Raw genomic sequence first — 15,249 nt, forward strand, 5'->3', positions numbered from 1 at the left:
ATTCTTTCACTACTGGCTGTTGTGTGTTCGGAAGCCCAGGAAGCTCTCTATTATTCCGAGTCGTGCCGAAAAATGCAGGTAAAGTGTTTACCTAAACTGAAACGTCCCGAAAGTGACCAGTCCGATTGCCAGCTTAGACGATAGGAGAGATTTTTACGGCCGGTGTGATAAAAAATGGATGCAGTTCCACTCAACGTGACAGTTGTCGGAGGTGCGGAGCAGTAACTGACAGAACTTGCTTCAGCTTTCTGGAGTTTAGCCGCAGGATTAGCCTTCCTTCGAGGTTGTTGAGCCTTGACTGCTGCCTGACGAAGATGGTGACCTCGGCGTCCTCGTCGACGCTTGGCTTCTGCTTCACCTTGCAGCACAGACGAATCGCGCGTCCGGCGTCGCTGTCTTCGACGCTGTCTTCCCCCGCTGCCGCTCGAACCATACCAACTGTTTGGCGTCCATGACGGGAAAGGCCAGCTCTTTGATCGCCGGGTCTATTCCGAGAGGCTGTGGCCCCCTCTCGTGACTAGTCTTGGTATCAGCCTGGGTGCGTGACGCCCAACGACATTCAACGGACGACATCCCGGGCCCTTAAAGTGCTCTACACTTAAAATGAGTGGTGGGGTGACAGTGGACGAAGGCAACGCTGCCCGAAAGGAAGTACAAAACAATTGCTACAGCGCAGAGGAAAACTGCGAAGGCACAACTGGCAACCACACGTCCAATCGCGTCTGCAGGAAAAGTGACATGGGCAGAGCATACGAGGTAAAAAAAGAAGCCGGCTCGACATTTCCTCAAAGTGAAACGGCGCCAACAGGCTAAAAGAACTGACTGCGTGGATGGAGCCGGAAAAAAGATGAAACTAATGTCTGTCGTAACGGCCTTTGTTGATGGTTCCCTTGAAACAAACGATGTTCATTTTTAGTGACACATGGGCCATCCCTGCTGGGCAGGTTGTCCACAGGCGTCAATTTTCCTCCCAGAAGGTTACGCCAGAATGAAAGGTCGGGGTAGCGGCGCTTCACTGCTTTACAAGAATTGAAACTTAACGTCGCTAATAAACCTTGGTTTATTCGCATTCGTATTAACGGAGACTGGGGTAGAGTTTGTCGCTTTTGAAAATAGAAACGCTCGTGCGTTCCTACGGTCGCCCAGGTCGTTTATGCATATACGTATTAGAATACGCTGCTTTGCAAGTTTGTTTTTAGGTAGTGGGAGTGAAATACAGTAGTAAATGGTGCGACGAAAGCAAAGAGCGCTGGGTAACACCTGATCTGCATATTTTTGTAAGTTCTGTAAAGGGTATAAGTGCTACGACTTCAGCTGCTATATATGTTCAGATGCTTGGGGTTTTTTAATAACAAGAGCGCTAGATGTGTCACTTATGAAAAACCGTCCAGTCTGTTAAACCAACCTAAGCTAAGGGGTGCTAAACCAGATAGAAGAAACAACGCGCGCATCCGTTGCTAAGTAACGCCTGAGTAAGGGCAGAGTGGCTCACTGGCTGACTAAAAGGAAACTGAGTTATGCAGGAGGGGCATTGTACGGCCAGGGAATCATATAGTAATTATACAAGTTACGTAGTACACATAACATGCATGGTATTGGTGTACAGGAGACAGCGTAACAGAACGGACCCAGATGGGTGCGGCGGCCTCCTGCGAAACTCGCTTGTCGGCAGTGCATGAATGATTTGACTGGTACGTTTTTTTGTGCCCAAATTTGGCTGGGACGCAACCCAGAGCGTGGCCACTTGCACGACACAAGCCATGCGCTCACGCAATAGTAAACAGAAACAGAAATAAGCGGCTTAACAGTACATCAGCTTATTTAGGTTACTGAGTGCTCTCGGAGCAGTGGTTTGATTTTATTTCGCTATTTAGCTGCCCAGTTGCCTTGGCTTCGATACTTCGGGGCGTTTTGACTGTGTAGAATGCAGTGCAAGCGAAACAAATTAGAAGTCGTAATAAGGCACAGCTGGTTTTCATGCACAAGCGAGACACAGCGCACTAAACCCATATAACGACTTAAGTAGAGCGAATCGAAAATAAACATTCCCAGATAGTAACAACACGTAACGACACAGAGGCGGCAAAAACATTCTGAAGGGAAACTATTTACCCTCGTCTGGTAGTGTTGTATCTAACATGCGTGCGCGTTCCGGCCCACAGGCAGAACATGCATACGCGCCGTAGCGGAAAAGAGCTCGAGCTCGGATAGATGGCGGGAGTGGTTCCAGCGCGAGCTCCGAGTTCTTCACTCTCCCCACGGTGCTCCTGACGTCATCTCCCGCCCTCTCTCTCTTCTGAACGGCTCGGCGGTCGCCTAGTGGCACCCGCGGCGTGAACGGCCGGCCGAGTGTATCCGATTCGGGGCGCGGCGCGCTCCTTCACTAGGCCGGAACGCAACGGACAGAGAGGAGCGCGCGTCGCCCTCGAAGTTCACGCTCATGACTTCAGCGCCTCGGAAGGCGTTGCTCTCGCTGCTCTTCGAGCTGCCTCCGCTGAAGCTCGATCGGTGCGCAAAGTAGCGTGCGCTATGCCGGCGGTGGTGGGATTGTAGTAGCTGTTGCGTAGCTTTCACCTAAGTTATCCGCCGGACTTATTTGGAGCCCGCACGCGGATTAACGACAAGCTCGCGAGGTAGAAAAAGCAGGTTAAGACCACTTTCAAGCAATATCTGAAGGACTTTCAAGACTCCAGGGCTAAGCTGTGAAAGTACTGCACTGTCGCAAAAGGAACATTATTCTTACTTTTCATTTTGGCTGAAGTCTCCTTTTGTACACCCGTGTGTCGCCTCTTACTTCACCAGATAATATTTTTATGCCCTTTCAGTTTGCTTTTTCGGCATTTTTCGGACTAAGGAAGTTGCGTGTGGATAACAAGGGAAGTGCATCAATGCTTCGACAGGATACCTTTGGAACTGTGTTGGTGCGTCGACGACTTGCCTGCTGGTAGGCGCCGCAGTTATCCAGGTGCCTTCATTGGCATGGGGCTTACAGGTTCTTAAAAGAGTGACGCCCGTACGCTAAAGCGTGTACAGACTCTACGGAGGACCGCCGCTGAACCCGAAGGATTATGTCGGTCTCAAGGACGATGTGGTGGCTACTCTTCTGGTACGTCGGCTGTCTCTCGCTCCAAGGTAAGCATTTGAGCATTTTTCAGTCAGGGAACGCATTCTGCGTTAAGAGGTGCCATGGGTTATGGATCTTCCCATTGAGAACTTCCAGCTGGTTAGTGGTTCAGGTGACTAAACCGTGCGAAAATTGTCAAGAATCTTAGTGAGTAAACAAAGTGGTTTCCCCACCACGAAAGACGTGTAGTTACAGACTCGGTCAAAATGGCATGATACAGTCATAAGTATTTAGGAAATAATGTGGACGAAACAATGGTTTTGTTATATAAGGTAGTGTAAGGTTTGGTGCATTAGGACATGATGTTTCTATGTGCGCTTCTTTTTGAGCGCCGGGCACGAGACGTAGGTCGTGTAACGCCACGAATACTAATCTGCGTTCTTGGTCATACTGAGCTAGAATGCATATTCTACAGAAAATCAGTAAGCCAACAAACCAAGCACCATTGGATACCGACATTTTTCCACCCCAGAAAGTCTAAATAATCGGTGGTTGTCGCGCTCTGTATTGCACTAAGAGTCAATGTTTTTTTTTTTTTCTTAAGCCGCTGCGGCGGAAGCCGCGTGAAGGGAACCTGTGTCTTATGTATATTTTGTACGTATAGCACTTAACACGTAAGGCATCACATGAACTCACGCTTCCGCTACGCTTTCTGTAAAACGCAGTCAGGGTTTTGAAAAAATAATAATAACGAAAGCATAATGAGCTTGGACTTAAATGGAACGTCCCAGCGTCAGTGCAGAGGTTGGACAGCGCTTGCTGTTCCGAGGGGACAAAGCGTTCGTTAAGATTTTTTTTTTCTCCTTGAATATTTGGACGGAATTAGGGAGACCCAATCGATGGAGGCTCCTATTCGTTTTCCCGGAATACTGATGAGCGCGCTCCAAATCCTTATTGAAACGCGGCTTGTAAGTCAGCCGCCGGACGGCGGCGAATATGCTGGCTCGGGCTTGCGCTAATGAGCTCCGAGTCCCACATTAATTACTGCGGGATGTGGACGGCCATTTCAATGAATTATCCCCAGTGGCCGCTAATAACCGCACAGACCGGCCGTTACATTCTGGAGGGTACAGTTGCAGTTTAGAGAGCCCGCACGCCACGCTTTCTTTTATGCCTGAGAAATTTGAGGGCAATATTGATTCCATGAAGGTCAGAAGTCCTTAATACAGCAATACAATCGTGGGCAATAAATCTTCACGAATGTTGAGCTCTGAAATAAAGCTTTTTGTTTATGGCGATTGTTTGCAGTTCAGCATAAGGGAAAAGTAAATGTACAGGTATACACTCGGGATTCCCGAAGGATTGGGAGCAGGGGGGCATTATGTGGACCTTGTAGCCACGCCATGAATTCTGTCGGACGTCCGGAGCGCGGACCATGTGCACAACGCGTAGGGTTTGCAGGGCAGGGCGACTCCACACCAGGTGCTCTGCTGTAGCCTGGTCAAAAGGAGCGGGGCCAAAGAAAACGCGGAGTCAAACGGGGCATGGTACTGAGGTGGCCAGGACCTCGTCACAGCCGGCGTAAGGACGACCCCCAGGCGAAGACGTTGGAGCAGGACCTCACCTTAGCGCGGCAACCCGCGGGGGTTATTAGAGCGCGCGCGGTGCGCCGTAGACGTTCTTTTGCATTGGCAAGGCGACCAGCGTATGATGAAGGTGCAAGAGAAGCTGAATACTGCACACGTACGGGGTGTGTGCTGGCATCTGCAGCCTGCATTGGGGGGTGGGTGTTGCGTTGCGTTGCCGCTATGACACGCGAACACGATTTTCTTCAACTTCTTTATTCGTTTGAGTAAAAGTGCGGTAATATTAGCTTGAAGTCAAAACCAAAAGAACGAGTTTACTTTTCGCCCGCAGGGGTGGCCTAACTGGCTGGGATGAGGAATTAGATATATAAGCAACAAATAAACCTGCTGAGTTAAAGCAGCTAGAAAACGGAAGAATATCTTTCTGAACGCGTGCTTTCATATGCATCAACTTGGTTATTCCATAAAGAGCCTTCTGGCTTATACTGAGGCGCAAAAAATGTTGAGCCCCAAGAACCTTACGTGGGCTTTTGGTATTTAGATGCATATTAAATTTATTATAAATTTACTTGTATGTTATTTGTATGGTATTTGTATGGTTTGTGCGGTAATTTTAAGCGTTCTTATGCAACGCCGATATTCACTTGCCATGCCGTGCACTCGACCACCGACCTCTACATGCCCTTAATGTCACTTTCGCCGGTCGCGTTCGCACTTTCCACAAGATTTGAGACCTTAAAATTTTAACAGCGATTGCCTGATGACCTCAACACTGATTGGTCAGTGATTTTAATACCAGACACGGATAAACGCTGAAAGAGAGAAAATTTAACCGCCACACCCATGACTGCCGAAACTTAAACTCACGGGAATTTGTCTGTATTTTGGCACGAAGAAATGTCAGGAAAGTGTTAAGGGAATTTGCTTGCGTGCTGTGAGTGTTGCACGCATGCGCCAACAGTCATCAGCAAATTATCATATTTTGTTGTCCATTGTTTCAGCAGCGTCATCCCGATTGTTTTGTTTATCAATTACTACATTCCTTGGCGCCCTTCGCCCTCTTGAGTTGATTTTTTAAAATAAATAAAGTCATGTAATTGAAAGCATGTTAACACTAAAACACACACCAACGGCTTGCTTTTGGAAATGATTGTGGAATGTTTTCAAGCTGAATTGACGTACATTCTTGTAAGGGCGCATCCGCTCTTACGGGAACGCCTTCTTTGTGCGCGTCATTTCTAATAATTAATATTCATCAAGAAGTGGAGACGTACGTTACATTAAAATGAATTTAAACATTTTGCTTGTTATCCGATCAGTTTTTCTGCAATGGGGCATATACGAAGCAGTCATGCGGTACAAAATTCAAAAGGGAAATCAAGAATCAACTTACAGAACATGACGTATGACTTGGACATTGTTTGAACACGGAATAAAAGCGATGCGCTGTACATGAAACTGGTTCCACAAATTTTATTGGCCGATATATACGGTGATGAATTTCGAACCATGTATACAAAAACGAGGCGCAAGATTGGGCGGCTAACATTCACAATACCGCATATTCGTTCCACAAGTCAACCCCAGTAAATCCGCATTCACAACACCACAAGGAGGTTTAGGTGTCTAAATTTTTTAACTAAAAATCTCATCGTATGAAGGACGAAACAAAGCCAGAGAAAGAAAGAAAAACCAAGAGAGAGAGAAAGCGATAAAGTGTGTTTTTATGCAGTCGGTACGTTACCTGCCAGCGAATGAAACGCAGCAAGAAAGCCATGACACACACACACTAGCGAGTTAAGCGAGAACTTTGGCCTTCTTCCTAGCCCGACATTAAAGCGGCCACGGGCGTTGCGTCTTCGCGGCGTCTCTCCACAAAGGAGGAGCTCTTTCGTTGCAGCTCCATCAGACCCACAGTTTTGAGCCGCTTCTCCAAGCAGGAAGCTCGATTCTTCGTAGCTGGGGGAATTCGAGCGACCAAAACACAGCAAGGCGCTTCCGCACCATCCCGCGTTCGCATAATTGCATTTTATTTTTCGGCGAGCGCGTGTGATTGGAGAAGCGTTAAAGATGAGTCGCTAGGTCGCGCGAGCACTTGGAAAGGGCGAAGAGCCTTTCACTTAGAAGTTAAGCGCTGAAGCGCGGTGCATCTTCGCTTCATCGTTTCCCTCAACTTCCCCCTCCTCGTGTTGCTTCCGTGCTCCGCGTTTTCCAATTATTCACCCGTCTCTAACAAAGAGCGCTCTCTCGGGTCGGCTCCTGCGAAGCGAGTGGCCGCATTCCGGGCGAGGAAGTTGAGCACCGGCTACGTCAACGTTTTTTTTTCTCTTGCACTCTGGTTCGGGTTATTTGGAGGTGTCTTTTCGCTTAGCGTTTTTTTTTATTATCCTGTGGACAATGGTGCACGTCCTCACACAACTGTTGTTTCAGTTTTTTAAATTATTCTGAAAGGGATTCTTCTGCTCATAACCCGTAAATTCAAGCGAAAATTGGGAGCAGAAGATAGTGTTGGGCTTCATTTGGAAAAGAATCCTAAGTTCCGGCAGCCGCTATATCTGACAGCTGACGCCAAAAAGTGAGCGATTCAGCAGGGGAAAACGGCCTGATTTTTGAGGAGACACAACCACGGGAGCGAAGTCTACGCCGGCTGTAGAAAGCGGGACCTGGTGCGATTGTTTTACCGGAATTAAAGTTGCAAAAACTTAAAGAAACTTCATCAAGAAATCTGGTAGTTCATATGTCTCAGGTAGGTTTCATTCTTTTTTTTTTTTGGCTGAACAAACCGGGGATTTGCTTTTCCAGGAGTACGGGTGTTGTCTGATCTTGCGGCAACGGTCTCGCGAACACCCACATGCTAAGGAGGTTCCTCCAAACTTCGAATAAGGCTGCGTTTTTAATGGATATTTGTACAGAAATTTGGCAGTTTCTATATATACAAAAGAATGTAGATGATGCAACGTTAGACCTAACGTTCTGCGAGGAACAGCCTCGCGGCATGTAGTGAAGCGACATACTCACCGTACGTCGCGCTGTGGGTAACAGCTGTCGTCGTTCACTTGAGACTGAGAGCATGACGTTAGGCCCATATTTGTAGCGCCGTCTCACCCCCGCCTTCCTCCCTTCCCTCCTCCCTCTGCTGCACATAAACCGTCAGCGGAGGAGGCCTAACGAAGCTGTCTGCAAGGTTCACAGGGAAGCGTTTTAATATTTCAACACTTCACCCACGATCACCATGATCATCTGAGAAAGTTGGCTTTCCTGAAGTGCGTTTGTCCTTACGCACAGCATTAGTGAGAGACTGAAAGGTTCGCTTTAAAAAACCGCCATCCTCTCGTGTTTTGCTGTCTAATAATAATAATAAAAAGATAAAAACGTCTTTCAAGGAGTGCACATTTGTTAAGTAAAAAAGAAAACCTTCCTTGGGGTGGGTGGTTTGGTGTGTCGCGCTTTTAAGAGCTGAATTGGGTTATGTATATATTTATTTATTATAAAGACCGCAGTCCTTAAAACTGTAATCTGAGAAAAGCATTTGTGTTGAGTTGCAAAGCTGACTTCAAAGGATTCGTTCATAGCGCTTATTCTCGATGGACGGGGTCGTACGGGGTACTCATCAAACGGCCGTAAGGCCTTTATACTTTGATATCAGACTGCTCGTACGGCTCCTATGCTCGTATGTGAGTATGACACCTTCCCACTAATACATGCGTGTTGTATTGACGACAACTTTAAAGTGGCTTGGTGTAAAGCACGACGGCCTAAGCACTCCCTGAACATTCTGCCATTCGGAGGTTTCTGAAACGTTGTTTTAGCAATAAGGTCATGTGGAAGAACGTCCAGGGATGCAAGGGAGGGGTCAATGGTGGATAAAAAGTCACTATATTTACACTATATAGGGAGAACTGTGTCCTAAGCAGCCATCTTTTCGCCTCGCCTAGTCGGCTTCTGTATATCCATGTACGCGTCTACCGGGTGTGTGCTTGTTTCGTGCTCGTCTCATCGAAAGTTGCATCATTGTTTTTATTATGGGTATGAATGAGCTGATGGGTATGAATGAGTATGAGTAATATGGGTATGAATGAGTGGATGGGTATGAATGAGCTGGCGACACGTAGCGTGCGAGTGTGTGAAGAATATTATGCAGTCTTCGATGTCGGTGGCTCCCTTTCGTTTCTGTCGCAGCCCCTACCGAAAACAAGCTGTTAAAGGTACGTTTTATGAGAGTGGGGGGGGGAGGGGGTGGAGCAGAAGGTTGGAGGCAGACATTGAAGAGAGTATGGAGGGGAAAGGGTCACCTAGCCTTCGAAATAAGTACGGTGGAGGGAGAGAAGGGCTGGTGGGAGAGACTACGAAAGAGGATACGGGAAAGATGTATAGAAGAAGGGGGGGGAGGAAATGGGGTAGATGAGGGATGAGATGTAGGCGAGGGGTGGAAGGGCGGGGGTGAAATGAGTTCAGATCCTAAACACAAAGCGGTCACAAACGTTCCTCTAGGAGCCTCATCCCTTCCAAAATTCTCCTCCCAACTACTATGTTCACCAGGCCCAGTTGGATGAGCTCCGAGTAGTCTGCTGGACGCCCTTATGTTCCCGACAGGCGTGAGGCTCGCGCCCACATACCGGAGCGACCGCGTAACACCATGCTCTCAGGAAGAGCCGCCCAGTTACCTTATAAGGGGGCGACATTTTTGGAGCAGAGTTCAGGAGATGAGCGAACAGCAGCGTACGGCTGAAGTGGCCCCGAATGGGGCAGTCCATTGGCGGTGGACCATTAGGGACCTTGTGCAGCGTCTGATTGATTGATTGATTGATTGATTGATTGATTGATTGATTGATTGATTGATTGATTGATTGATTGATTGATTGATTGATTGATCGATTGATTGATTGATTGATTGATTGATTGATTGATTGATTGATTGATTGATTGATTGATTGATTGATTGATTGATTGATTGATTGCGGGGTTTAATGGGCCTAAGCTAAGCTATGAGGCGCTCCATAGAGCAGGGCTCCGGAGTAAGTTTGACCACGTGAGGATCCTTAACGTGCGCCTAAATCCCGACACACAGGCGTTTTCGCTTTTCGCCTCCATCAGAAACGCAGCCACAGCGGCCGGATACGTGGGGCCTGCGACGGGCTTCAGTTATCTTGCGACGCCTCCTCTGATCCATGACTCCTGGCGTTAGGCTAGCGCGAGACCAAGAATTCTTCACGTAGCGTGCTCTCAAACGGAATTGCGGCTACCTTCATTTGTTTTTAAGTTGTTCTTTCCTACGGGCGCATGCATGCTGGCAGCGGCGAACAAAGATTCTGAGAGGTTCCACTAAAAGCAGGAAAAACAAGCATTTTGCGAACGCATCCAACAAGAGCATATTACAGTTAAAACATGTTTGGCACCTGCCCTCCGGAAGAAAAAATAATCCCGAGCCACCTCCGCTAACTTGAAACCTGGAGAAGGGCGATGCATACAGTGTGTAAGTGTATCCTGGGCGCCTTGGCGTTTTTGCCCAGGGAGATGAAACCGGCGGGGGTTGAGGTATACAGCTCTCCTGTCAGTCTCGTGTCTCTGCATGAAGCGTTCTAGCGTGACGAATTAGAAAATGAGTGTTACCGTGTGTTCTTTAATACAGCCGGTAAAAGGCTTGTCTATAACACAGCGTTCGTACTCTCAGCCCTATTCTGCCCCGCCGGAGCGGGATTTGAATAAAACTACCGCGGAATTCTGAAGTCTTAGCCCTTCGCTTTTGCCTCCGATATGTTTGGAACGAGTATGTTTCGGCAGTTTTCGGATGTAGCTGGTTGAAGTTGAAATCGCTGTTATAGACAAGCGTTTTACTGGCTGTACGTGTTTTTCCCACGGAGATGAAGCGTTGTAGTGCGAGGCATTGGAAACCGAGCGTCCCGATTTGTTAGTACCATGACTACATGATACTACGACGGCATGAGAGCACGACGACATAAGACGTCGACAGCCCGAGCCCCTAGGGGGCATGGCTCCTAAAAAACGGAAGGAGCAAACACGACAAATCTAGGAACACGGTGGAGTTCAATACAGGCGGCGCTAAGACACTTTTTTCTTGGAAGTTTTTTGTTCCTCCAGCAAACAATGTGGTCTCGTGCACTGAGCGCAAGGCCAGAGCTTTAGAGTAGGAACAAATGAAGTACAAGGATTGACGAAATCCATACCACATTTTCAAACGTGCTTTGTTATTCTTGTTTTGCAAAACATCTTGGCCTGCGTGATTTTCAATAATAACGCTGTAATATTCCGACTTATTTTGTTCCGATTCACCACGTTTTATCCTATTTGCTTGGAAACATCAGAAAGAAACGGGTGGGGAGCGGTTCATTTTTTTTTTCTTCAAGAGGGCAAATTTTCCCACTGCTTTACATACCCGAAGTGAAAAGATGCCTGCCTCAACTTTCTGGAGGAGGTGCAGTTGGATACATTGTGACGTCATGTGCTGACACAAATGCGAAATTTGTTTTAACACACAGTGTTGTTCTTCCCAATGCACATGAAACAAAGTTTAAGCTATAGAGATGACAGGTCGTTATATTTTCGTCGAACTGCTCCGCAAAGCTTAAATGATAGTCGTGCTTGCCAATCCTTTCTAAGAACGGTGAGAGCAACCACAACGTGAACAATCAAAGGCACATTTCTGACTTCTTTTCTCCCTTTCTCCGGTTCTTCGACAGGCCGCTTAAAAAACATCAGAGAAAGAATTATCACGCTTACCACATGTCACCCTTGTGCGGACTGCGGGCCCACGTAAAGGAGGAGGAGTAAGAGGAAAAAAAAGATCTAAAAGAAAATTAATGGGGCTACGCAAGAAGAGACACACGCAGAGGAATAGTGTGTTCTCAAATGGCGCGGCAAGGAGGAAGCCGGCAGAGAAAGAGTTAAAAATCGACAAGCAGGACGGGAAAACTGCAAAAACACTTAATTCTTCTCAGGGTTCAGCGACAAACGGCTCGCTGTGTTCTGAGCAAATTGCCCCGATTCTCGAGCTTGACAAGCCTGAGTGCGACTGCTGTCCGGTAGGCAGTGATTTTTTTTTTTTCAACCGGTTCCAAAAAATTATTGCAAACCCCACGAAAAAAGGATTGTAAAGACGGAGCTAAGCTAGGCAAAACTCATTGAAAGGATGGCAAAGATGGGATTAAAAAGGACGTAGAAGGAAGGAATTAAAGACGACATTAGTTTTTGGGCTTTCTTACCGGATAGGCAGCGAAACAAAACTGGTAGGGGCATAAACAACCTATACGAGCATTTTCCAGTTCGTTCCATAATCCCTGCATAAACACTCAGTCGCCCGACCAGAGAACCTTTTATTGAAGCCCTACCACGTAATCGTAGCTGCAGAAGAGTTGAAAACTTCACGCAGCTCCCAGTCCCCTTGCGTGCGAATACAGAATACACGGGTCGGCATGGTCGGCGCGCTGAAAGTCGCGCCGACCCTGAATGACTTTTTTCAACTTTTTTTCAAAACCATAGATGGTTTCAGAAGGTAGTCAACAAACACATCCAGTACTTAGAATAGGGGGTCTAACGATCATCATCATCACCAGGCTATCTACGCCCACTGCAGGGCGGAGGCCTCTCCCATTAATCTCCAATTACGCCGGTACTGCGCCAACTGCGACCGATTTATCCCCGGTCACAAAGATACCGCAGCCCAAACTTACTTCTCTATGCCTGCCACCCGCCGCGGTGGCTCAGTGGCTATGGCGTTGCGCTGCTGAGCGCGAGGACGCGGGTTCGATTCCCGGCCGCGGCGGCCGCTTTTCTGATGGAGGCGAAAAACGAAAACGCCCGTGTGTACGAGATTTCGGCGCACGTTAAAAATGCCCAGGTGGTCAAGATTAATCTGGAGCCCTCCAGTACGGCGCGCCTCATCTCCTGCGTTGCGTCGGCGCATTAAACCCTACAATCAATCAGTCATCAATCAGATAACTTAGCAAATGGATCAAAATATTTTCCTCTCTTTTTCCATCGACGTTCTCCGAGCGCTCCAATTACGCCCTTAACCATCGTGGTGGGTAAATGGCCAAGGGGTTGTGCTGCTGAGCACGAGGACACGGGTTCGATTCCCGGCCGCGGCGGCCGCTTTTCTGATGGAGGCGATAAGCAAGAACGCCCGTGTGTTCGAGATTTTGGCGCACGTAAATATCCCCAGGTGGTCAAAATATCTCCAGGTGGTCATCAAATATATCGGTCATCGAAAGACGCCTCCAAACCATCCGAAATACCTTTTCTGCATTCCTGTAGGGCGCTCTACCAATCTGTATATTTGGAAGGTATCGCTGGCGGTGCAACTAGAGTTTCCATAGTTTCGAGTCAAGGAACCACGCAGTAGGTAGAAACTATACCAAATAAACATGTTCTCCAAAGGCAGCTCACTCAAACTGTGAACGTACTTTGTGAGGACTAATTTACTTGTACAACTAGAAACACACAAAATGTAAACGGATGATTAATCCGTTAATACTGATGCTTTATTAAAGGAGCCACAAAATGCAAGTTGGATTTATTAGAAGGACTGCTTAGTCCCATTAATAATGATACCAATATCATCGCAATCTTCGAACAAATAACGGAGATATTAAAGAAAACGTTTGAAGCAGTCGCGACCCCCTAGTCAATTTCCCGCAACTTTTCGATGACGTCACTGAACCTTGTTTGTGCGATTGGCGGCCGCCTAACTGACCTGTCGCGACGACACATGACTGAACGTCTGTAATAGGGCCTCTAGTTCAGTTTGACCGCATCACTTGAAAGCTAACGTGCAGTTAACTCACTGAAAATTATGTTTTATTGTTGGCCCTTATGACGTCATTCTTGTTCATACACGTCACTGTGGCGCAAAATGTGAAAACTTTTAAATATTTCTTGGTTTTTTTCGTTAAAAATCATATTTTGTGGCTTTAATGGAGCTGAGTGAGATACTGAATCCTAGTTCTTTCAAATTAAAAGAAGTTGTCTTTTCCCTTCATGGCTCCTTTAAGCGAACAGTTCATTAGGGTCGTCCGAAATAAATGACAGGAATAAAAAAGACCGAAGAAACAAAATGGTAATGGAGGCGAGAGGCGGGAAGATTTGGTTCCTTGACTTTTTTATGAGCCTTGTGAGGAGCTGTTTTAAGCCGATTGCGTGAAGTGGGCTAAAACCATATTATGGATCTCGGTGTCAGTCTGTTCCTGATGACTGCCTCCAGCTTGGGTCGTTCTTTTAGGCTGACTTGGGTTTGCAACGTAACTTCGCAAAAGCTTAGTTTTTTTTTTTCGTTTCGTTTTCTTTCCGTACACTTCATATCCGAGATAAGAAAACTCTGCCATTCGTTTTTACGTGTGTCTTGCAATTTACGAACGCGGGAATAATTAGGTCCTCTAGGGCGAGGGAGAAGAGGAAAAGAGTGTTCCGAAAGCAGACAACTCTAATCGACAGTGTCTTGCGTTTTCAATTTTGTGCGCGTTGCTGCGGCCTCGAGACGTGACAGCTCATATTTCAACCACTCTGTTCGTGATCAAACTGAAAATGAAAAACCAAGCTCGGCTTTAATACCAACAACGTATAGAAGACATCTGAGCTGGCCGTTATAAGAAATTTATCCTCACAGTGATTTAGAACGGGAAAAGCTGAGTTGATGAGAAAGCTTTGCCGTCGTTTTCTCTCGCAGTGTTTATTTTTAACTTTTATTGTCGTTCTTCTTGGCCATATCTGTTGTGTCGCAACGTGCCTGCCAATAAGAAAGGTGCTATCTTCCCTCGGCGCTTGTCACCTTAATTGCGAGGCACCGCAGCTATAGTATTTAAAAAAAAGGCGGGTACGGGTGGTGGTGGTAGCAACTTCATTGTGCGCGCATAGGGAATTAGGAGGAAAAGGGCCAAGGAGAAGGTGGTCTTTTCATATCGTCTTCTTTCAACTTTCCTCAGTAGTTGGCCAGAGGTCCCTGAATTCAGAGGCGGAGCCAGTAATATCGCTGCTAGGGAGGCTGGGATTGCAGCTCCACCTCCTAGCGAAATCGCTATCACTGCTTGCAATTTTCGGTATTGTCTATTAAAAAAAAGAAATAGCGCTTAAAGAAATTTGGAAATGTCGAACGAATTTAAACGATTTTGCTTCACAAACATGGAAGTAAAAAGGATGGGACTAACGAACTAATTCATCTAAATCTTACGAAGCACGCAGCGGACGTTATAAACGTGAAAAGTACAGAGAAAGGAACAGCTTATGTTTGGATGTTTTATTTTATTGTCGCTCTGTCATCCAATATTTTTTTTTCCTTTTTGCACACATGCGACGGTTAAGCAAAAATCTTACCACCTCTGTCGTTTATACCAATACATGGCATAGGAGCAGCTTCTGAACCGTCGCGTACTGACGATAATTGCGCCAAAAGTAGTCACACACAAACAAATTAAAGTCATTCCACACAATGGGAAAGCTGTCGGAACTGCAGAGCAGTGATTCGCTGTAATAGGCTGTAGCGCCGTTATCCTCTCAGTGCTGCCACCCAATGCATTTCAAATTTCCCGCCACGGCAGTGCTCGCGCGCCCAGTACGTGAAACTGAGCCAGCGTGAGTTCTGTTCTTTTT

The 15,249-nt window shown here is 46.9% G+C and overlaps 1 protein-coding gene across 1 annotated transcript in view; it reads left to right on the forward strand.

The window, feature by feature from the left end:
• The first annotated feature begins 2,332 nt into the window (after nucleotides 1–2,332).
• LOC144180497 (uncharacterized) overlaps nucleotides 2,333–15,249 on the forward strand; it is an 83,060-nt gene continuing 70,143 nt past the window's right edge. Inside the window, exon 1 of the mRNA XM_077708830.1 lies at nucleotides 2,333–3,132. Coding sequence (XP_077564956.1) covers nucleotides 3,069–3,132 — 64 coding nt within the window. The 5' untranslated portion in view covers nucleotides 2,333–3,068. The remainder of the gene's footprint in view (nucleotides 3,133–15,249) is intronic.

Source organism: Haemaphysalis longicornis, unplaced genomic scaffold (genome assembly GCF_048455015.1).
Source record: "Haemaphysalis longicornis isolate Haplotype H1 unplaced genomic scaffold, Haemaphysalis longicornis Haplotype H1 scaffold_4, whole genome shotgun sequence".
Classification (NCBI taxonomy): domain Eukaryota; kingdom Metazoa; phylum Arthropoda; class Arachnida; order Ixodida; family Ixodidae; genus Haemaphysalis; species Haemaphysalis longicornis.